Source organism: Somniosus microcephalus, chromosome 5 (genome assembly GCF_052327205.1).
Source record: "Somniosus microcephalus isolate GS21.2 chromosome 5, FLI_Smic_1.0, whole genome shotgun sequence".
Taxonomy (NCBI): Eukaryota; Metazoa; Chordata; class Chondrichthyes; order Squaliformes; family Somniosidae; genus Somniosus; species Somniosus microcephalus.
The window spans coordinates 17,344,450-17,367,159 of NC_140991.1; the positions used below are offsets into that span (position 1 = coordinate 17,344,450).

The following is a 22,710-nucleotide window of genomic DNA, read 5'->3' on the forward strand; positions in this document are numbered from 1 at the left end:
GATTGGAAGATTATGGCTAGTACCTCTGCAATTTCCACCTTAAAATCCCTCAGCATTCTAGGATGCATCCCATCCGGTCCTGGTGACTTATCTACTTTAAATAAAGCCAACCTTTCTAGTACCTCCTCTTTATCAATATTTATCCCATCCAGCATCTCAACTGCCTCCTCTTTCACTATGACTTTGGCAGCATCTCCTTCTTTGGTGAAGACAGATGCAAAGTACTCATTTAATACATCAGCCATGCCCTCTGCCTCCATGCGTAGGTCTCCTTTTTGGTCCTAATCGGCCCCACCCCTCCTTTTTTTTTAATCATTCATGGGATCTGGCCGTCACTGGCAAGACCAGCATTTATTGCCCATCCCTAATTGCCCTTGTGGTGGTGAGCTGCCTTCTTGAACCGTTGCAGTCCGTGTGGTGAAGGTACTCCCACAGTGCTGTTAGGGAGGGAGTTCCAGGATTTTGACCTAGCAAAGGAACGGCGATATACTTCTAAGCTAGGATGGTGTGTGACTTGGAGGGGAACTTGGAGGTGATGGTGTTCCCATGCGCCTGCTGTTCTTGTCCTTCTAGGTGGTAAAGGTTGCAGGTTTGGGAGGTGCTGTCGAAGAAGCCTTGGCGAGTTGCTCCAGTACATTTTGTAGATGGTACACACTGCATCCATGGTACGCCGGTGGTGGAGGGAGTGAATGTTTAAGGTGGCGGATGGGGCGTCAATCAAGTGGGCTGCTTTGTCCTGGATGGTATTTAGCTTCTTGAGTGTTGTTGGAGCAACACTCATCCAGGCAAGTGGAGAGTATTCCATCACACTCCTGACATGTGCCTTGTGGGAAGGCTTTGGGGAGTCAGGAGGTGAGACACTCTTCACAGAATACCTAACCTCTGACATGCTCTTGTTGTCCCAGTACTTATGTGGCTGGTCCAGTTAAATTTCTGGTCAATGGTAACTCCCAGGATGTCGATGGTGGGGGATTCAGTGATGGTAATGCTGTTGAATGTCAAGAGGAGGTGTTTAGATGCTCGCTTGTTGGAGATAGTCATAGCCTGACACTTCTGTGGCGCGCATGTTACCTGCCACTTACCAGCCCAAGCCTGAATGTCGTCCAGGTCTTGCTGCATGCGGGCATGGACTGCTTCATTATCTGAGGAGTTGTGAATGGAACTGAACACTGTGGAATCATCAATAATAACAACAGAAAATGCTGGAAAAACTCAGCAGGTCAGGCAACATCCGTGGAGAGAAATTTGAGTTGACGTTTCGGGTTGGACCCTTCTTCAAAACTGGAAAGAAAAGAAACTAGATCGGAGGCAGGGCTGCGATCGGTCAAAAGAATAAAAGAAACAAAAGAAGTAAAAGAGATTAGAAGCTAGACGAGATAGTAATAGGCTGGGATTAGGTGTAAAGTGTACTGGCAGGGCAAAAGATAGCTGCCAGGTGTGAGAGAGAAACAAAAGGAAAGCGGGGGGGGGAAAAGGAGTGGAACAATTACAAGAGAAAATGAAATGGGGGCCGAGCTTATGATCTGAAATTGTTGAACTCGATATTGAGTCCGGAAGGCTGCAGACTGCCTAATCGGAAGATGAGGTGCTGTTCCTCGAGTTTACGTTGAGCTTCCATGGAACAATACAAGAGGCCAAGGACGGTGAGGTCCGAGTGGGAATGGAGCGGTGAATTAAAATGACAGGCGACCGGAAGCTCGGGGTCACCCTTACGGACTGAACGGAGGTGTTCCGCAAAGCTATCGTACTGTGGAATCATCAACAAACATCCCCACTTCTGATCTTATGATGGAGGGAAGGACTTTGATGAAGCAGCTGAAGATGGTTGGGCCTAGGACACTGCCCTGAGGAACTCCTGCAGCAATGTCCTGGGGCTGTGATGATTGACCTCCAACCACCACAACCATCTTCCTTTGTGCTAGGTATGACTCCAGCCAGTGGAGAGTTTTCACCCTGATTCCCATTGACTTCAGTTTTACTAGGGCTCCTTGATGCCCTAGTCTGGTCTGGAGTCGAGTGGTCCTGCCGGAACCCAAACTGGGCATCAGTGAGCAGGTTATTGGTGAGTAAGTGCCACTTGATAGCACTGTCGATGATACATTCCATCACTTTGCTGATGATTGAGAGTAGACTGATGGGGTGGTAATTGGCCGTGTTGTGTCTGTGTATAATAAGACACAGACTGCGGAGAACGGTACAACAGATTTTTACTCAACGTGGCTCACACGGGAACTGATCTGTACAGATTACTACTCAGTGCTATATACAGGTGTGGTCACTGCCGGTACTGCAGTATACATGAGCTGTAAAAGATAGTTCCCCCCTTAAAGGTATACACATTACAATTCCTCCCCTTTTAGATTAACAGTACCATAACACTCATTTAACAATTAAATATCAAACTAATTACAATTAACACTTTTAACATGCAACATTAGCTGAAAATAGTCTATTTATATATTCAGTCTTTGGGGAGGCTTCCTGATCCTTTCTGGATAGTGCCTTTCCCGAGTGCCTTGCTCTTGGTGCGCAGGCGATTCTGGCCCCCTGTCGTCGGTTGGTTCATCAGCTTCCGATGCTACTGTTTCTGGGGTAGATGCGACCTGTACGTCGGGTTCATCACCAGGTATGTATGGGCGAGGCATGGGGTTGACTTGTTCCTGTGACTCTAGGATCTGGTCAGCATGGCGTCTCACGATGCTCTCCCCAACGTCCACTGTGTACATTAGTGGGCCCTGCCGTGTGCATATTGTTCCTGGCTGCCATTTTTCTGTTCGGTAGTCGCGGGCCAAGACTGGTTGCCCTACATTGAAGCTCCTTGTTGGCTTCTCATGGATGTGCTGGAATTGCTTACTCTCAACATCTCTTCGTACGTTTGGTCTGAGCAAATCCAGGCGAGATCTTAACCTTCGGTTAAAGAACATCATGGCTGGGGCCTGGTTGGTGACTGCATGTGTCGCATTCCGGTAGGCGAACAGGAAATTGTCCACCTTGTGCTGCAGCGGAATGTTGTCATTGTACATAGCCTTTATTGCCTTCTTAAAGGTTTGTACGAACCTCTCAGCCAATCCATTTGTGGCTGGATGATACGGGGCGGATGTGTAATGCCTTACCCCATTCTTTTTCAAGAACCTCCGCAACTCTTCGGACACAAACTGTGGTCCGTTGTCGGAGCAAATCTGTTCTGGCAAGCCATTCCTGGCAAAAATGGTCCGTAGGACTGCAATAGTTTTCTCCGTGGTGGTGGAGGACATTTTGATGACCTCAGGCCATTTCGAGTGCGCATCCATGGCTATTAAAAACATTGAGTCCATGAATGGACCAGCAAAATCAATATGCACCCGTTGCCATGGAGATGAGGGCCACTCCCTTGGGTGTAGAGGGGCCTGTGGTGGCGCATTTTGGACTTTCTGGCATCCTGAGCAGCTCTTGGTCAGGTCCTCGATTTGTTTATCGATTCCTGGCCACCACACATAAGCACTGGCTAGGCTTTTCATTTTTACCCCTCCCAGATGACCCTCATGAAGCTCATTGAGCACTCTCTCCCTTAACTTGGGTGGAATTACCACTCGGGATCCACACATCAAGGTCCCCCGGCACACTGACAGCTGTTCTCTCCTTGGCGAGAATGTTGGCAACAGTGAGTCGCCATGTGCTGGCCATCCCTTCACCGTCAAATCATAGACCTGAGGGAGTGTCAGGTCATTTCGGGTTTCCTTTTCGATACAAGCGTTAGTTACTGGCAAGCATTCAACTATAGTCGAATGGAATATTTTGACAGGATCCACTGCTGGTGCTTCCTCCGCAGTAAGCAGTGGCAGGCGTGATAGCCCATCAGCATTTCCATGCTGTTTCGTGCCCTTATATTCAATCTCATAGTGGTGCGCCCCTAGAAAAAGTGACCGTCATTGCGCAGTCATCACCGGAATGCCCTTCTTCAGATTAAAAATGGAGACAAGAGGCTGGTGATCAGTCAGCAAGGTGAATTTCTGCCCGTGCAGATAGTGATTGAACTTTTTCACTCCCCACACTAGGCTGAGGGCCTCCCTGTCAATCTGGGCGTAGTTACGCTCGGCTGAGGTTAGTGATCGTGACGCAAAGGCTATTGGCCTCTCTGAGCCGTCCGAGAATTTGTGCAACAGCACCGCTCCAATGCCATAGGGTGACGCATCACATGCCAACTGAATTGGTAATGCCGGGTTGTAATGGGCCAATACCTCTTTCGATGTGATTAGTGTTTTGCCCTTCTGGAAAGCTCGTCTACATTCGTCACTCCACTTCCATGGCACCCCAGTTTGCAGTAGGGTGTTCAGTGGGTGTAGTATTGTAGACAAATTTGGCAAGAACTTATGGTAGTAGTTTACCAGCCCGAGGAACGACCTCAGTTGTGACACATTTTCCGGTGCTGGAGCCTTGACTACTGCCTCAATCTTCTCTGGGGACTTATGTAACCCCTCTTTATCGATAACGTGGCCACAATACGAGATCTGTTTTCTAAAAAACTCGCATTTGGGGCAGTTAGCTCAGAGCCCATATTCCTGCAATCTAGTGAGCACCTGCTCCAGGTTGGCAAGGTGATCACTGTCATTTTCGCCCGTGACCAGGATGTCGTCCAAATAACACTGGGTCCCTGGGATCCCTTGCAGGACTTGTTCCATTGCCCTCTGCCAAATAGCCGGAGCTGATGCTACCCCGAATACCAGCCAGTTGTATTGGTAGAGACCTTTATGGGTGTTGATTGTGAGGTATTTTTTTGATGCTTCTTCTACCTCCATTTGCAGATACGCCTGGGCCAGATCAATCTTAGTGAAGCGTTTCCCTCCAGATAGCGAGGCGAAAGTATCTTCAATCCGCGGAAGTGGATATTGTACGGTGTGAAGGACCAGGTTCACTGTTACCTTAAAGTCCCCACAGATGCGAACCTTCCTTGGTTGCCCAGGCATGCTGCTCAACGACTTTTTCATCACAGGGACGATGGGTGTAGCCCACTCGCTCCAGTCTACCTTGGACAGTACACCTGAACGTTCCAGACTCTCCAGCTCTGCTTTGACGGCTGGGCGGATCGTATAAGGTACCGGTCTGGCCTTAAAAAATTTGGGGCTTGCGTTTTCTTCAATTTTAATCGTCACTGTCATGCCTTTTAGTGTTCCAAGTCCTTGCTGGAACACTTCTTTCGCGTCAGTTAGGATCTTTGACTGTCGCCCAGGTGTGACGTCGTCATCCTTTTTGTCAGCCACAGTCAGTGCCTGTATGGAATGCCAATCCAGTTGTATTTTCCGGATCCATTCACGTCCCAGTAATGGTGGTCCTCCATCTTGCAATACATACAGGTCTAGTTTTGGTGTTTCCTTACCGTTATATATAACGGTCACCCTTATTTTTCCTTTGGGGTAGACTTTTTGCCCCGTGTACATCTTCAAAATAATTTTTGTGTCTCTCAAGGGTATGTGTGAGAATAGCCGCTCATAGTCCCGTCGGTTTATGACTGTTAGGGCTGATCCTGTGTCCAATTCCATCTTTACCTGGACTCCTGCTATCTTGAGAGTGACCCAAATGGTTCGGTGATCCTCCGTTGTGATCACATTATGTAGTTTCAGACAACTCAGTTCCCTGTTTTCGGAGTCGTTATCACTCTTTTGTTCGTCTGAACTATTCTCCGTCATCTTATGTACCTTCTTGTACTTTTCTTTGGTCGGTTTCTTATTGCTGGTTTTCTTTCCCGACCTGCAGACTCGTGCTATGTGTCCTACTTTTCCACACTGTCTGCACACTTTGTCTTTGAACCAGCAATCATTCTGGTCGTGTGTTGTTCTGCCGCAGCGATAGCACTTCTCTGTTCTATATGACATTTCTTTTGTGCCATATTCTTGCGGTCTCTGTTGTATCTCTGCAGCGCCCCGTGCTGCTGCTTCATATGATACCGCAATGCTGAAAGCCTTTTCCAGCGTAAGGTCCTTTTCAGATAAAAGCCGTTTCTGGGTTCCTTCACTTTGAAGCCCACACACAAACTTGTCCCTTAAGGTATCTGCCAGTCTCGCTCCAAACTGGCAGTGTTTCGATAGTTTGCGCAGTTCTGTTAAATAATCAGCATTGCTTTCATCCTTATGCTGGTTCTGTTTGTGAAACTTGAATCTTTCTGCTATCAGCAGCGGTGTGGGGTTTAAATGTTCCTGTAGTATCGTTACTACGTCTTCAAAACTCTTTTCCATTGGCTTCGTTGGGGTTACTAGATTTCGTAATAAACCATACGTCTTTGCACCCATTAAATTTAACAATACCGACGCTTTCTTGTCATCTGACACCTAATTTGCCTTGCAGTATACCTCTATTCGTTCGCCATATGTAGTCCAATCTTCAACTTCATTGTCAAATGCGGTGATACTGCCACTCTTCGGCATTTTGGGTGTGGTTTAAAATGGCATCTCCCAATGGCTTAAAATGGCGTCTCCTGCACTTTCCTTCCTCCCCCGCTGCTGCCAACGCCGCTCCCGGCGGTTCTCGTGGCAATGGCGGTACCCTGTAGGTTTCGCGTGCTTCTCCTGCGCTGCTGCCAACGCCGCTCTCGGCGGTCCTCGTGGCAATGGCGGCGCCTTGCGGGTTTCTGCGCGTCTCTCTCTCCCTCTCTTCGACGCTGCTCGGCCCCTGAACACCGGCTGCGCCCTGTGTGCTCTGCCCTCTCTCTCTCTCCCCTGTCGACGCTGCTTGGCCCTTTGCTGTGCCGCTCGGTCGGGCTCTCGCCCACCGCTGTCCGGGAAGGGTCTGCGCACTACCTGTTGCCAGCCCATTTCGCTGGACCACCTCGACTGGAAAGCCAAGCCTGGCTCTCGACAGCCTCCCCTGCAATTCTCGAGTCTCTGCTGGATGACTGGGCGGTTGCCCATGGTCGACACCCAAGTCTCTGGCCTTGACCTCCAATCCACTGATCTCCAGGAATGAATCCCCGGGAGGTGATGCAGAGTTGCAGGTAGGTTCGAACTTGCCTTGTCGCCAATGTTGTGTCTGTGTATAATAAGACACAGACTGCAGGAGAACGGTACAACAGGTGTTTACTCAACGTGGCTCACACGGGAACTGATCTGTACAGATTACTACTCAGTGCTATATACAGGTGTGGTCACTGCCAGTACTGCAGTATACATGAGCTGTAAAAGATAGTTCCCCCCTTAAAGGTATATAAAGGGCAGCATGGTGGCATAGTGGTTAGCACTGTTGCCTCACAGCGCCAGGGACCCGGGTTCGAATCCGGCCTCGGGTGACTGTCTGTGTGGAGTTTGCACATTCTCCCCGTGTTTGCGTGGGTTTCCTCCGGGTGCTCCGGTTTCCTCCCACAGTCCAAAGATGTGCGGGTTAGGATGATTGGCTATGATAAATTGACCCTTAGCGTTAGGGGAATTAAATACGTGGGGTTACGGGGATAGGGTGGGATATGTGTTGGTGTAGGGGTTACGGGGATCGGGTGGGATATGTGTCAGTGCAGGCTCGATGGGCCGAAATGGCCTCTATCTGCACTGTGGGGATTCTAAAAAAAAAAAAAATTCTAAAAAAAAAAAAAAAAAATATACATTACAGGCCGGATTGGTTTTGTCCTGCTTTTTGTGGACAGGACATACCTGGGCAGTTTTACACATTGTTGGATAGATGCCAATGTTGTAGCTGTACTGGAACAGCTTGGTTAGAGATGTGACAAGTTCTGTAGCACAAGCCTTCAGCACGACAGCTGGGATGTTATTGGGGCCCACAGCCTTTGCTGTATCCAGTGCACTGAGCTGTTTCTTGATATCACGTGGAGTGAATTGAATTTGCTGAAGACTGGCTTCTGTGATGGTGGGGACCGCAGGAGGAGGCCGATATGGATCATCCACTCGGCACTTCTGGCTGAAGATTGTTGCAAACGCTCAGCTTTGTCTATTGCACTCACGTGCTGGGCTCCACCATCATTGAGGATGGGGATATTCATGGAACCTCCTCCTCCCGTTAGTTGTTTAATGGTCCACCACCAATCACGACTGGATGTGACAGGACTGCAGAGCTTTGATCTGATCCATTGATTGTGGGATCCTTAGCCCTGTCTAAAGCATGCTGCTTCCGCTTTTTAGCATGCATGTAGTCCTGTGTTGCAGCTTCCCCAGGTCGGCACCTAATTTTTAGGTACGCCTGGTGCTGCTCCTGGCATGCTCTTCTACTCTCCTCATTGAACCATGGTTGGTCCCCAGGATTGATGGTAATGGTAGAGTGAGGGATATGCCAGGCCATGAGGTTACAGATTGTGGTGGAATACAATTCTGCTGCTGCTGATGGCCCACGGCGCCTCATGGATGCCCAGTTCTCAGCTGCTAGATCTGTTCTGAATCTATCCCATTTAGCACGGTGGTAGTGCCACACAACACGATGGAGGGTGTCCTTAGTGTGAAGACGGGCGTCCGTCTCCACAAGGACTGTGTGGTGGTCACTGTTACCAATGCTGTCATGGACAGATGCAAGTGCGACAGTTAGATTAGTGAGGATGAGGTCAAGTAGGTTTTTCCCTTGTGTTGGTTCTCTCACCACCTGCTACAGGCCCAGACTGCAGCTTTGTCCTTCATGACTCGGCCAGCAGTGGTGCTACCGAGCCACTCTTGGTGATGGACGTTGAAGTCCCCCACCCAGAGTACATTCTGCACACTTGCCACTCTCAGTGCTTCTTCCAAGTGGTGTTCAACATGGAGGAGTACTGATTCATCAGCTGAGGGAGGGCGGTAGGTGGTAATCAGCAGGAGGTTTATTTGCCCATGCTTGGCATGAAGCCATGAGACTTCATGGGGTCCGGAGCCACTCCTTTCCGACTGTATACCACTGTGTAACCACCCCTGGTGGGTCTGTCCTGCCGGTGGGACAGGACTTACCCAGGGATGGTGACGGAGGAGTCTGGGACATTGGCTGAAAGGTATGATTCTGTGAGTTTGACTATGTCTGGTCTGTGGGACAGCTCTTCCAATTTTGACACAATTCTCCAGATGTTGGTGAGGAGGACTTTGCAGGGTTGTCTGGGCTGGGTGTGCCGTTGCTGTGTCCGAAGCCGGTGCTGAGGTCGATGCCAGGTGATCTGTCTGGTTTTATTCTTATTATTGTTTTTTGTAGCAGTTGTGTACAATGGCTTGCTAGGCCATTTCAGAGGGCAGTTAAGAGTGATCCATCTTGCTGTGGGTCTGGAGTCATGTATCAGCCAGACCGGGTAAGGATGGCAGATTTCCTTCCCTAAAGGACATCAGTGAACCAGATGGGTTTTTACCACAATCTGGTAGTACCATTACTGATACCACTGCTCTCGTTCAGGGCAACATCCCCAGCATCGAAGCTTTGACCACGCTCGATCAGCTCCGATGGACGGGTCACATTGTCCGCATGCCCGATAGAGACTCCCAAAGCAGGCGTTCTACTCGGAGCTCCGACACGGCAAGAGAGCCTCAGATGAGCAGAGGAAACGCTTCAAGGAAAAAGTGTAACATCCCCACCGACACCTGGGAATCCCTGGCCCAAGACCGTACAAAGTGGAGGAGAAGCATCCGGGAAGGCGCCGAACACCTCGAGTCTCTTCGCCGGGAGCAAGCGGAAGCCAAGCGCAAACAGCGCAAGGAGCACACGTCAACCCAAGCACCCCACCCACCCGCCCCTTCAACCAACGTCTGCCCCACCTGTGACAGAGACTGTAGGTCCCGCATTGGACTCATCAGTCACCTGAGAACTCATATTTAATGTGGAAGCAAGTCATCCTCGGTTCCAAGGGACTGCCCAAGAAGACTAGCTTTGTATTCCAGATTTATTTAATTAACTGAATTTAAATTCCTCAGCTGCCATGGTGGGATTTTGAACTCATTTGTCCAGGCCTGTGGATTACTAGTCCAGTGACATAACCATGATGACGAATGGCCTCCTCCTGCGCTTCCCTCCCTGTCCGGAGGAGGCGCAGTGCCTGTGGTCCGGGGCTCCCAGACAGATTGCATCATCCGCCGCCTGCAGCGCCTGCTCCCTCCGGAGGCGGCGCTGTCCTCGCCACCTTCCCGAGCCCCGCCCTCTCCACTGAGCCTCGCCCCCACCACAAGCCCCGCCCCTCCCCCTCTGCCGGCTCGCGGCCCTGAGCCCCGCCCCTAGACCCGCCCCCACTACTGAGCCCCGCCCCCACCATAAGCCCCGCACCTCCCCCTCTGCCGGCTCGCGGTCCTGGGCCCCGCCCCCTCCAACAGACCCGCCCCCACCACAAGCCCCTCCCCCCTGTCGGCTCGCGGCCCTGAGCCCCGCCCCCTCCCCTAGACCCGCCCCCACCACTGAGCCCCGCCCCCACCACAAGCCCCGCTCCCCTGCCGGCTCCCGGCCCTGAGCCCCGCCCCCTCCCCCGGCTCGCGGCCCCGGGCCCCGCCCCCACCACAAGCCCCGCCTCCCTCTGCCGGCTCGCGGCCCTGTGCCCCGCCCCCACCACAAGCCCCGCCTCCCTCTGCCGTCCCTTTCTCTCTCTTTCACCCCCTCTCTGCTCTCCCGGCTCATGGTCCTGAGCCTCGCCGCCCTGCGCTCACTCCTGCCCAGGGTGTGGAGCCGCTCCGTGTCGCTCTCCGCCCCGGCCCTCCGCCAGCAGCAGCAGCAGAGGAGGAGGAAGGAGAAGCCGCCGTCGCTGTGGCAGCGCCTGGCCGCCAAGATGGAGGGAGACGCCAGCAGTGAGGAGCAGATCCTGGCGCCGCTGAGGCAGGCGGTGCGAGAGCAGGTAGGAGAGGCCGAGGATGGGGCAGGGCCGCAGGGTCTGGACTGGGCCACAGTGGAGCTCCCCAGCCGGAGGAGCCCAGTGATCAACCCACTGGCCCATGGGTCAGCCTGTCTGCTCATTTACTCATGTTAATTACTGAGTCTGATACTAAAACTCATTTATTATAATTTCATACACTATATATCACTTAATATTTTATTTAGTAATTTATACATAATCTATCACTCATTTAATTCTGAATTGCTGAACCCTTAATACACGGACAGTCCTTGCATTCATCATATTTATGTAATTATCATTTTCCATTTGAATGAATCATTGATCAGACTCTCCCTCCCATCTTGGAGCAAGTGCTTTCCTTTGATTTAAAGAAAATATTAAAGGAAGGAACTTGCATTTCTGCAGCTCCTTTCACAACCTCAGGATGTCTCAAAGCGCTTTACAGTCAATTAAGTATTTTTGAAGTGGAGTCGCTGTTGTAATGTGGGCAACGCGGCGGCCAATTTGCGCACAGCAAGCTCCCACAAACAGCGATGTGATAATGACCGGATAATCTGTTTTTGTTATGTTGATTGAGGGATAAATGTTGGCCAGGACACCGGGGAGAACTCCCCTGCTCTTCTTTGAAATAGTGGCCGTGGGACCTTTTATGTCCACCTGAGAGAGCAGACGGAGCCTCGGTTTAACGTCTCATCCGAAAGACGGCGCCTCCGACAGTGCCGCACTCCCTCAGCACTGCACTGGAGTATCGGCCCGGATTTTTGTGCTCATGTCTTTGGAGTGGGACTTGAACGCACAACCTTCTGACTCAGGCGAGAGTGCTACCCACTGAGCCATGGCTGACAGTCAGCATTATATAATCATATATAATTTTCCTTACTGAATGCTTTGCGTAATATTGTACTTCTTGCAGTGTGTGAACCCTTATCCATCGTAACTTCCCCTAATATATATCTCTTAATATAAAAATGTCTGTTGCATGCTTATAGTCCTATTGATATAATGTGTTGTTTTGGAAATGTTGGAACTCGAGTAGATCAGTTTTGGAGAAAAAAATCTATACCTTGTGGTAGTTTATTAGTGATTTGAAAATGTGTTTTGACACAATGCATTTTGCTTTCTTGTGTAATGGGAGCGAGCGATGAGCTAAGAGGAGGCTCCTTAATCTGACATCAGAACATTTCGTGTCAGTGATTAGGGACATTGTGATTTTGAGATATTGGTTGGAATCAATCCATTGAGAGAATTTTCAAAGAATAAAATGCCTCCTAAGATCGTTCAAGATCGAGACAATAACTTAAAAAATTAAGCCTCGGCGCCGAAACCCGATCAAGTGATTGTCTCTTCTCTCTCATGTTTTAAGTGAAGAGCTGATTTTTTTTTTTTTAATCGCACGCTGTTCCACCCTATTGCGAGTGAGCTGCCAGAACTCTGAGTGGGTGATGGTGTGCTTGTGGATGTAGGCCTGTATCTGTGGCCACACGTGTTTCTCAGTGCAGTGTGTACTCCCCACTGAGTGGAATATCTGCACACACAGCCTGCTGCAGTTTAAATTTCCAGATCCCGCCCTCTGCCACGTTTCCCTCCTGCAGCAGACGGCTGGCTGCAGCCTGACTCTGTCCAATGACTGACTTTTTTTACGACGCTGTTCAGTGATCCCACCCGATCCCTCCCAGCTTTCACATTTTCAGTGATGTGCCTTCTGTGTCCTCTCTTTCTCTTCCCTTCCTCCCCATCTGCAGTGTCTTGGGTAGATTTTGAATCCAAAATAGCAGTGTACCAGGAGAATAGCAGGAGAAAGATAAATTTGTATAGCGCCTTTCACCACCTCTGGACGTCCCAAAGCGCTTTACAGCTGATGAAATAATTTTGACGTGTAGTCACTGTTGTAATGTCGGTAAAGCGCTTTGGGACGTCCTGAGGTTGTGAAAGGAGTTATACAAAGTCTTTCTTTAATGCATTTGAGTGCCATGTTGTATATTTCCTGCTGAAACAATAACTGGCTAAATGTCTGTTTATTTCGGGGCTGATCCTGACACCCAGGCCCAGATCGGCACTGTGACTCGGAGCAGGCGGTTGTTTCCCTTGGTTCCACTTAGCGCTGTTGTTGCGTTTGCCCGAATCCTGCCCAATACAGTTTCAGTTCTCTGCTGGGTTAGCACAGTGACCAGGAATGATTTAACAAAGCACTACTAGGGAATGGTGCAGAGAAAAGTAAAAAAAAAAGACTGACTTGCATTTATACAGTGCCTTGGACATCCCAAAGCGCTTTACAGCCAATGAAGTACTTTTTGAAGTGTAGCCACTGTTGTAATGTAGAAACCCGACAGCCAATTTGCGCACAGCAAGCTCCCACAAACAGCAACAACAACAACTTGCATTTATATAGCGCCTTTAATGTAGTAAAACGCCCCAAGGCGCTTTGCAGGAGTGTTATAAAACAAAATTTGACACCACGCCACGTGAGATATTAGGACAGAAGCTTGGTCAAAGAGGCAGGTTTTAAGGAGCATCTTAAAGGCGGAGAGAGAGGTAGCGAGGCGGAGAGGTTTAGGGAGGGAGTTCCAGAGCTTAGCGCCTTGGGAGCTGAAGGCACGGCCGCCAATGGTTGAGTGATTAAAATCAGAGATGCACAAGAGGCCAGAGTTGGAGGAGTGCAGATACCTCGGTGGAGGGAGGGGAGGTTGTGCGGCTGAAGGAGATTAAAGATAGGGAGGGGTGACTCTGAGGCCATGGAGGGATTTGAAAACAAGGTTGAGAATTTTATAATCGCGGCGTTGCCTAACCGGGAGCCGTTATAGGTCAGCGAGCACTGGGGCGATGGGTGAACGGGACTTGCTGCGAGTTAGGACACGAGTTAGGACACCGTGTAAATGGCGGCGCGCACGGACGCAGCGGCTTTGTCTCTCCCGAGACTGAGCGTTTTCACCCTCCTTCTGAGTCTCTTCTGGACTCTGCTGATTCGGGAATTAAAGGCTGACCTACCGTACAGCCGGCAGACGCTCCTAGACACCGGGGCCGACTGCGTGCGGCTCACACTCGGCGACATCGATCTGCCTCCCGACATCGCCCGACCCCCGGGACTAGCGTGGCGTCCTTCCCCAGCCGGAAGTCGGCGCAGACCGCGCAGGGAACGCAAGCAGAAGCGGGGTAAGAGGGCCGGAATCCAAAATAGGCTGAAGAGGGCCCCACACAAACCCTCCCTCCCAAGTATTTTCCTGGCCAACGTCAGGTCACTAGAAAACAAAATGGATGAGATCAAACTTGATCTCTCCTCACAGAAAAGGACAAAGGAATGCTGCGCCATGATCTTCACAGAGACCTGGTTGAACAACGGCATCCCTGACACCACCATCCAGCTAGAAGGATGCACGGTCTTCCGCGCCGACAGAACTGCAGACTCGGGTAAGAGCAAGGGAGGCGGTTTGTGCATTTACACTAACAATGCCTGGTGCACTAACACTGATATAATTGATAGATCCTGCTCGGCTGATTTGGAATTCCTCATGGTAAGGTGCAGACCCTTCTACCTGCCTCGGGAATTCACGGCTGTTATCATCACTGCGGTCTACATCCCACCACACACTAATGCCAAACTAGCACTGAAGGACCTCTACAGGGCCATCAGCGAACAACAAACTGCGCACCCAGACGGAGCTTTTATCGTCGCAGGGGACTTCAATCACATAAACCTAAAATCTGTACTACCGAAATTCCACCAGAATGTTTCCTGCCCCACAAGAGGGGAGAACACTCTGGATCAAGTCTACACGAGCATTGTAGACGCTTATAAGGCCATTCCCTGCCCCCACCTTGGGAAGTCTGACCACCTCTCCCTGTTTCTAGCCCCGACATACAAACCGCTCATCAAAAGAGGGAGAACATCAGTGAGATCAGTGAAAGTATGGCCAGAGGGGGCAGTCTCGGAGCTTCAGGATTGCTTCGAACGTACTGATTGGGGCATGTTTGCCCATAATGACATCGAGGAATACGCATCCACAGTGCTATTCTACATTAACGGCTGCGTCGAGGTCGTCACGACCCATAAAAATATCAGGACATACCCCAACCAGAAACCCTGAATGAACGGAGAGGTCCGCTCACTGTTGAAAGCACGCGACGCAGCATTTAAATCTGGCGACGCGGCGGCTTACAGTGCAGCTAGGACCAACCTAAAAAAGGGTATCAGGACTGCCAAAAGGAAACAGACACTGCGGATAGAGGATCATTTCCACAACAACTCGGACCCCCGGCGCATGTGGCAAGGCATCCAGTCCATCACTGACTACAAGGGCAAAAACACCAGCCCCCCGGTTAGCGATGCCTCCCTTCCGGAGGAGCTTAACAGCTTCTACGCTCGCTTCAACAGGGACAACAGGGAGCCGGCTACCAAAGCCTTGCCACCCCCGGAAGACCAGGTGCTCACTCTGTCGACCTCCGACGTAAGGGGTGTTCTACGCGGAGTGAACACACGAAAGGCTGCTGGACCGGATAGCATCCCTGGACGGGTACTCAAGGAATGTGCTGATCAGCTGGCTGAGGTCTTCACCGCCATCTTCAATCTGTCATTGGCCCAGGCAGTAGTCCCTACATGCTTCAAGACCGCTACCATTATTCCTGTGCCAAAACAAATGGCTGTGACGTGCCTGAACGACTATCGACCTGTCGCACTCACACCCATCATAATGAAGTGTTTCGAGAGACTGGTCCTGGCTCACATCAAAGCCAGTGTTCCCGCCTCTCTTGACCAACACCAGTTTGCCTATCGTGCAAACAGATCAACGGAGGATGCAATCACAACTGCTCTACACTCGGCACTGAATCACTTAGATGGTAAGGAGACCTACATCAGAATGCTGTTCATAGACTACAGCTCAGCATTCAACACTATCGTCCCCAACAAGCTGGCCACCAAACTCTTGGCCTGAACACGTCCCTCTGCAACTGGACCCTGGACTTCCTAACAAACAGACCCCAGTCTGTCAAATTAGGTAACCACACCTCCCCCCACCCTCCCCCCCCCCCCCCACCCCCCCCCGACCCTGAACACGGGGGCCCCACAAGGATGTGTGCTGAGCCCCCTCCTCTACTCCCTCTTCACCCACGACTGTGTGGCTGTTCATGGTTCCAACACCATCAAGTTTGCGGATGATACCACGGTAGTAGGCCAGATCACCAACAACGATGAGTCAGCCTACAGGGAGGAGGTCCAGCATCTCGTGAAGTGGTGTGCCGATAACAACCTGGCCCTTAACATCAAGAAAACCAAAGAAATCATTGTGGACTTCAGGAAGTCTAAAGGCGGAAGTCACACCCCCATCCACATCCATGGGGCTGTGTGGAAAGGGTGGACAGCTTTAAGTTCCTCGGAGTCCACATCACGGAAGACCTCTCCTGGTCTCTCAATACCTCCTCTCTGGTGAAGAAGGCCCAGCAGCGCCTATATTTCCTAAGGAGGCTGAAGGGATGTAACCTGTCACCCCTGATCCTCTCTAACTTTTACCGCTGCACAATAGAGAGCATCCTGACAAACTGTATCACAGTATGGTATGGCAGCTGTAGCTACTATGACCGGAAAGCCCTGCAGCGAGTAGTCAAAACTGCCCAACGCATTACCGGCACCCGGCTACCGACCATAGAGCACATATACCAGAAACGCTGTTTACGGAGGTCCATCATCAAAGACCCTACCCACTCCAGCCACAGTCTGTTTGCCCTCCTGCCATCTGGGAGACGCTACAGATGCATTCGCACCCGTACGACCAGATTTAGGAACAGCTTCTTTCCCAGGGCTGTCATCCTACTGAACTCCACAAATAAACTCTAAAGCCTGCACATCTGCCAATGCACTTTATTATGGTTATGTTTATGTTAATATACTACAAGCCAAATGTATGTGGAATGTTTAAATGTCTTAATCTAAATGTACACTCTCGGGAGCCTCAAGCCTACATTTCGTTGTACTGCACTTGTGCACTAACAATGACAATAAAAGTTGATTTGATTTGATTTTGATTTTGAGTAGCAGCAATGTGATACTGACCAGATACTGAGGGATAAATATTGGCCAGGATACCGGGGAGAACTCCCCTGCTCGTCTTTGAAATGGGATCTTCTCCGACCTAAGAGGGCAGACAGGGTTTATCACTTCATCTGAAAGACAGCACATCCGGCAGTGCAGCTTGGCATCGGTTCTGCACAGAGTGTCGGCCTAGATTGCGTGCTCAAGTTGCTAGAATGGGACTTTGAACCTTCTGACTCGCAGGCGAGAGTGCTACCCACTAAGCCATGGCTGACAGATAGAATCTGAAAGCAGCCTGCAATACTAATGAGCTGGAGGAACAGCACCTCATCTTCCAATTAGGCACTTTACAGTCTTCCGGACTCCATATCGAGTTCAACAATTTCACATCATAACCTCGGCCCCTATTACATTTTTACTTATTTTTTATCCACACCTTTGTTTTGGCCCTTTCACCCCCCCCCCTTTTCTCTCTCCCACATGGCAGCTGTCTCCCATTCTGCCAGCGCATTTCACACCTAATCTAGAACCGTCTTTTGTCTCCACTAGTCCTATCACCATCTCGTCTCGTTTTGAATACCTCTTAATGTCTCTTCACTTCTCTCTTGTTCTCTCCCAGCCTGGCCTTTTAATCTATTTCATTTCCTGTGCTTTTTCAGTCTTGACAAAGGGTTTTGACCCGAAACGTTGACTCTATTTTCTCTCCACGGATGTTGCCTGGCCTGCTGAGTTTTTCCAGCATTTTCTGTTGTTATACTAATGAGTTACTTAGTGAAGCATTTGATGAAGTGCCATACAAGAGACTTGTTACAAAAATTAAGTAAACGTGGCATTGTAGCCGTGTGGAGAGGCGAATGACTGGGGCGCAAAGCAAAAAATTGGGGTGTGTGGATGTTTTTTGGATTGGTGGGTAAGGGTATCGAGGGCGGGTAAAAGGAATTGAAGTACAGATCAGTAATGATCTGATTGAATGGCGGGACAGGTTTGAGGGGCTGAATGGCCTACTCCTGGTCCTATGGTGTGATATGGGTAGTGGTGTGCCCTAGGAATCTGTGCTGGGACCTTGTTTTATGTTTCCTATTCATATAAATGATTTGGACATGAAGGCAAGGAATGATATTGAGGTTTGCTGACGATACTAACTTAAGGTTGCAACTGCGAGGGAGATTGCAGGAAGCCTTAGGTTGGCAGATTGGGCAGGTAGGTGGCAGATGCAGTTCAATGCTCAGAACTTAGCACAATTAATTACCTTTGGATAGGAGGGGCTTGTGGACCTTGTCTTGGGATATTTCTGGTCTATAGGAAAAATCACATTGAGCCAAATGATTTCCCAATACACGGGACTTCAGAGCAGAGAAGGTTGAGAGGAGATTTGATAGAGGTGTTCGAAATCACGAGGGGTCTAGACAGAGTAGAGAGAAAAACTGTTCCCATTGGCAGAAGGGTCACGAACCAGAGGACACAGATTTAAGGTACTTGGCAGAAGAACCAAAGGCAACGTGAGGAAAAACTTTTTTACGCAGCGAGTGGTTATGATCTGGAATGCACTGCCTGATAGGGTGGGGGAGGCAGATTCAGTCGTGGCTTTCAAAAGGGAGTTGGATAAGTACCTGAAGGAAAAACATTTGCAGGGCTACGGGGAAAGAGCAGGGGAGTGGGACTAGCTGAAGTGCTCTTGCAGAGAGCCGGCACAGGCTCGACGGGCTGAGTGGCCTCCTTCTGTGTTGTAACCATTCTGTGATTCTACACTGTCATACTATACATTCATGTAACCATCATAGTATCTTACAATATAATAGCAAAATACTGCGGATGCTGGAAATCTGAAATAACAACAGAAAATGCTGGAAATACTCAGCAGGCCAGGCAGCATCCGTGGAGAGAGAAACAGAGTTAACGTTTCAGGTCTGGGACCCTTCATCAGAACTGGAAAAACCTGGAAATGCAACAGATATTAAGCAGGTGCAGAGACAGTGGGGGGGGGGGGCGGGGTTAGGAGGGGAGGAAGGAGTAGAAAGAATATCCTGTACTTTTGTAAGAGGCAGGAAAGATAAAATGTTGCAAATGGGAGTGGCAAAAATCATACAGCATGAAAAATGGGGGTAGGGGTTATTATCTGAAATTGTTCAACTCGATATTGAGTCCAGAAGGCTGTAAAGTGCCCAATCGGAAGATGAGGTGCTGTTCCTCGAGCTTACGTTGAGCTTCATTGGAACAATGCAATAGCCCGAGGACAGTGAGATCAGAGCGGGAGTGAAGCGGTGAATTAAAATGACAGGCGACCGGAAGCTCAGGGTCACCCTTACAGACTGAACGGAGGTGTTCCGCAAAGCGGTCGCCCCATCTGCGTTTGGTCTCCCCAATGTAGAGGAGACCGCATCGTGAGCAGCAAATACAGTATATTAAATTGCAAGAAGTACAAGTAAATCGCTGTTTCACCTGGAAGGGGTGTTTGGGGCCCTGGACAGTGGGAAGGGAGGAGGTAAAAGGGCATGTGTTGCATCTCCTGCGCTTGCACGGGAAGGTGCCAGGTGAAGGAGAAGGGCTGTTGGGGGTGATTGAGGAGTGGACCAGGGTGTTGCGGAGGGAGCGGTCCCTTCGGAATGCTGAAAGGGGAGGTGAGGGGAAGATGTGTTTGGTGGTGGGATCACGTTGGAGGTGGCGGAAATGGCGGAGGATGATCCGTTGAATGGTGGAGGCTGGTGGGGTGAAAGGTGAGGACAAGGGGAACCCTATCGTGGTTCTGGGAGGGAGGGGAAGGGGTGAGAGCAGAAGTGCGGGAAATAGAGCGGACACGGTCAAGGGCAGTGTCAACCACAGTAGAGGGGAATCCTCGGTTGAGGAAAAAGGAAGACATGTCGGAAGCACTGGTATGGAAGGTGGCATCGTCAGAGCAGACGCAGCGGAGACGGAGAAACTGGGAGAATGGAATAGAGTCCTTACAGGAAGCGGGGTGGGAAAAAGTGTAGTCCAGGTAGCTGTGTGAGTCGGTGGGCTTGTAGTGGATGTTTGTCGAAAGCCGATCGCCAGAAATTGAGACGGAGAAGTCAAGGAAGGGAAGAGTCGGAGATGGACCATGTGAAGGTGAGGGAAGGGTGGAAATTGGAAGTAAAGTGAATGAACTTATCTAGTTCAGGGCGAGAGCAGGAAACGGCACCAATACAGTCATCGATGTACCGGAAAAAGAGGTGAGGGAGGGGACCTGAGTAGGACTGGAACAAAGAATGTTCCACATATCCCATGAACAGGCAGGCATAGCTAGGACCCATGCGGGTTCCCATAGCAACACCTTTAATTTGGAGGGAGTAAGTGGAGTTAGAGGAGAAGTTGTTCAATGTGAAAATGTGGCTGAACTTGTTCTCGCATTGAACAACTTCTCCTTTGACTCCACTCACTTCCTCCAAATTAAAGGTGTTGCTATGGGAACCCGCATGGGCCCTAGCTAGTTACTGCCACTGCAGTTTCCAAGGGTGTACTGGAATGGGCATTCACGGTTCCGTCCTGATTCATGCTGAAACCCAATCAGACCATCAGCTCTGATAATGAAAGGGGTAACATTGCAGGGAAAGCCCCCTGTAGCTGCTGCCTTTGCACTATATCCGCAGTACCTGACTCCAGTGCGAAGCAGAAGTGAATCTTTAGGGTAGTTTCACCCCAGCGTTGGGTCAGGCCTATGACCTTGGGTTTACATGACAACGTCTTGGCATCGATGGCAAGTGAAATCGCATCGGGCTAGGAGTTTGTGAATATCAAATCCCACCACCGGCAAGAAACTGACTTCAATAAATCTGCTAATCCCTGGGCTGGCACCAGGAAAATAAAAATAGGTCCAGGAAAACAATAATACGTCCAGGAAAACTGTTGGATTATTGTTAAATCCCAACTCGTTCCCTGATGCCCTTCAGACTGATGTCAGCCGTGGACCAGTGGGTAGCACTCTCACATCTGAGTCAGACGGTTGTTGGTTCAAGTCTGTGTAAAGTGAGGTTATTTCTATAATAATTGGGTGGGAGCCCTGTTGATGGAGAAGCCTGCAGCCCCCAGCTGTGGGTCTACACAGCTCAGATAATGTCTTAATACAGTTCTTCTATATTTCCTTTCCAGGGAGAACTTGTTCGGAAGCTGAAAACGGAGAATTCTCTGCAGGTGGATGTCGATAAAGCCGTGGCAGAGCTTAAAGCTCGTAAAAGATTCCTGGAGGCTAAGGTATGAGCTGCAATCTTGCTGTGAGCCCCGAATTAAATGTGACACTGCTTCCACTCTTGGCTATCCAGCCACAGTCAGAGTATGCCCTGCACCGTTCCGTCCTTGGGCCCCCTCTTTTATACGCTGCCCCTTGGCGACATCGTCCAAAGACAAGAGGTCAGGTTCCACATGCACGCTGACAACATCCAGCTCTACCTCGCCACCCCGCCTCGACCCCCTTCATTGCCTCTGATGTGTCACACTCCTTCTCTGACATCAAGCCTTGGATGAGCTGCGGATTCCTCCGATTAAACATTGGGAAGAGCGAAGCCATTGTTTTCGGTCCCCGCCATCCACTCTGTTCCCTCGCCGCCACTGTCTCAGGCTGAACTAGACTGTTTGCAACCTCGGCGTCCTATTTGACCCTGAACTGAGCTTCCGACCACACATCCGCTCCATCACCAAGATCGCCTACTTCCACCTCCGTAACATTGCCCGACTCCACCCCACCTCATCTGCTGCTGAAACCCTCCTCCATGCTTGTGTTACCTCCATTCTTGACCATTCTAATCCTCTCCTGGCCGGCCTCCCATCTTCCCCCCCCCCCCCCTTCCGTAAACTTGAGCTCATCCAAAACTCTGCTGCCCGTATCTCAACTCGCCCCAAATCTCATTCACCCATCACATCAGCCCTGTGCTCGCTGACCTACATTAGCTCCCGGTCCACCAACGCCTCAAATTGAAAAATTCTCATCCTTGTTTTCAAACCCCTCCATGGCCTCGCCCCTTCCTATCTCTTCCTCCAGCACTACAAGCCTACGTTACTCCAACTCTGGCCCCTTGTGTATCCCTCACTTGCTTCGCCGAACCATTGGCGGCCGTGCCTTCAGCTGCCTAGGCCCTGAGCTCTGGAATTCCCTCCCTAAACCTCTCCATCTCTTCTCTTTTAAGGAGCTCCTTAAATCCTGTGTTGTTGACCAAGCTTTTAGTCACCCATCCTAATATCATCATCTTTCGTTCGGTGTCAAATTTTGCCTAATTATACGCTTCTGTTTAGCGACTTGGGACATTTCCCTATGTGAAAGGCACGTTGTTGTCACGTGACCACGAATCAAATGCGTCACGTGACCAATGTTCCCGTTAAGCTGCGTGACTGCAGAGTGGTCTGGCGGTCCCGCGCAGGCAGCTCAGCGGCTTTACAATGGAAAAACAGCACATGCACGGACATCTGAATGGGCCGCGCAGCCCGTTAAAGGGGCCGCACACCCAAAAAAATATTACGGGGAACATTGGACGTAACAGTGCCCTATGGTGTATGAGAATCACAGGGTGTACACTCTCACTGCCCTGTGGTGTATGAGAATCACTGGGTGTACACTCTCACTGCCCTATGGTGTATGAGAATCACAGGGTGTACACTCTCACTGCCCTGTGGTGTATGAGAATCACTGGGTGTACACTCTCACTGCCCTGTGGTGTATGAGAATCACTGGGTGTACACTCTCACTGCCCTGTGGTGTATGAGAATCACTGGGTGTACACTCTCACTGCTCTGTGGTGTATGAGAATCACTGGGTGTACACTCTCACTGCCCTGTGGTGTATGAGAATCACTGGGTGTACACTCTCACTGCCCTGTGGTGTATGAGAATCACTGGGTGTACACTCTCACTGCCCTGTGGTGTATGAGAATCACTGGGTGTACACTCTCACTGCCCTGTGGTGTATGAGAATCACTGGGTGTACACTCTCACTGCCCTGTGGTGTATGAGA

General features: G+C 50.3%; 1 protein-coding gene across 1 annotated transcript in view; it reads left to right on the forward strand.

The window, feature by feature from the left end:
• The first annotated feature begins 10,469 nt into the window (after positions 1 to 10,469).
• The window catches only part of gars1 (glycyl-tRNA synthetase 1), a 54,317-nt gene continuing 42,076 nt past the window's right edge, over positions 10,470 to 22,710 (forward strand). Inside the window, exons 1-2 of the mRNA XM_085987384.1 lie at positions 10,470 to 10,732; positions 20,859 to 20,960. Coding sequence (XP_085843510.1) covers positions 10,517 to 10,732; positions 20,859 to 20,960 — 318 coding nt within the window. The 5' untranslated portion in view covers positions 10,470 to 10,516. The remainder of the gene's footprint in view (positions 10,733 to 20,858; positions 20,961 to 22,710) is intronic.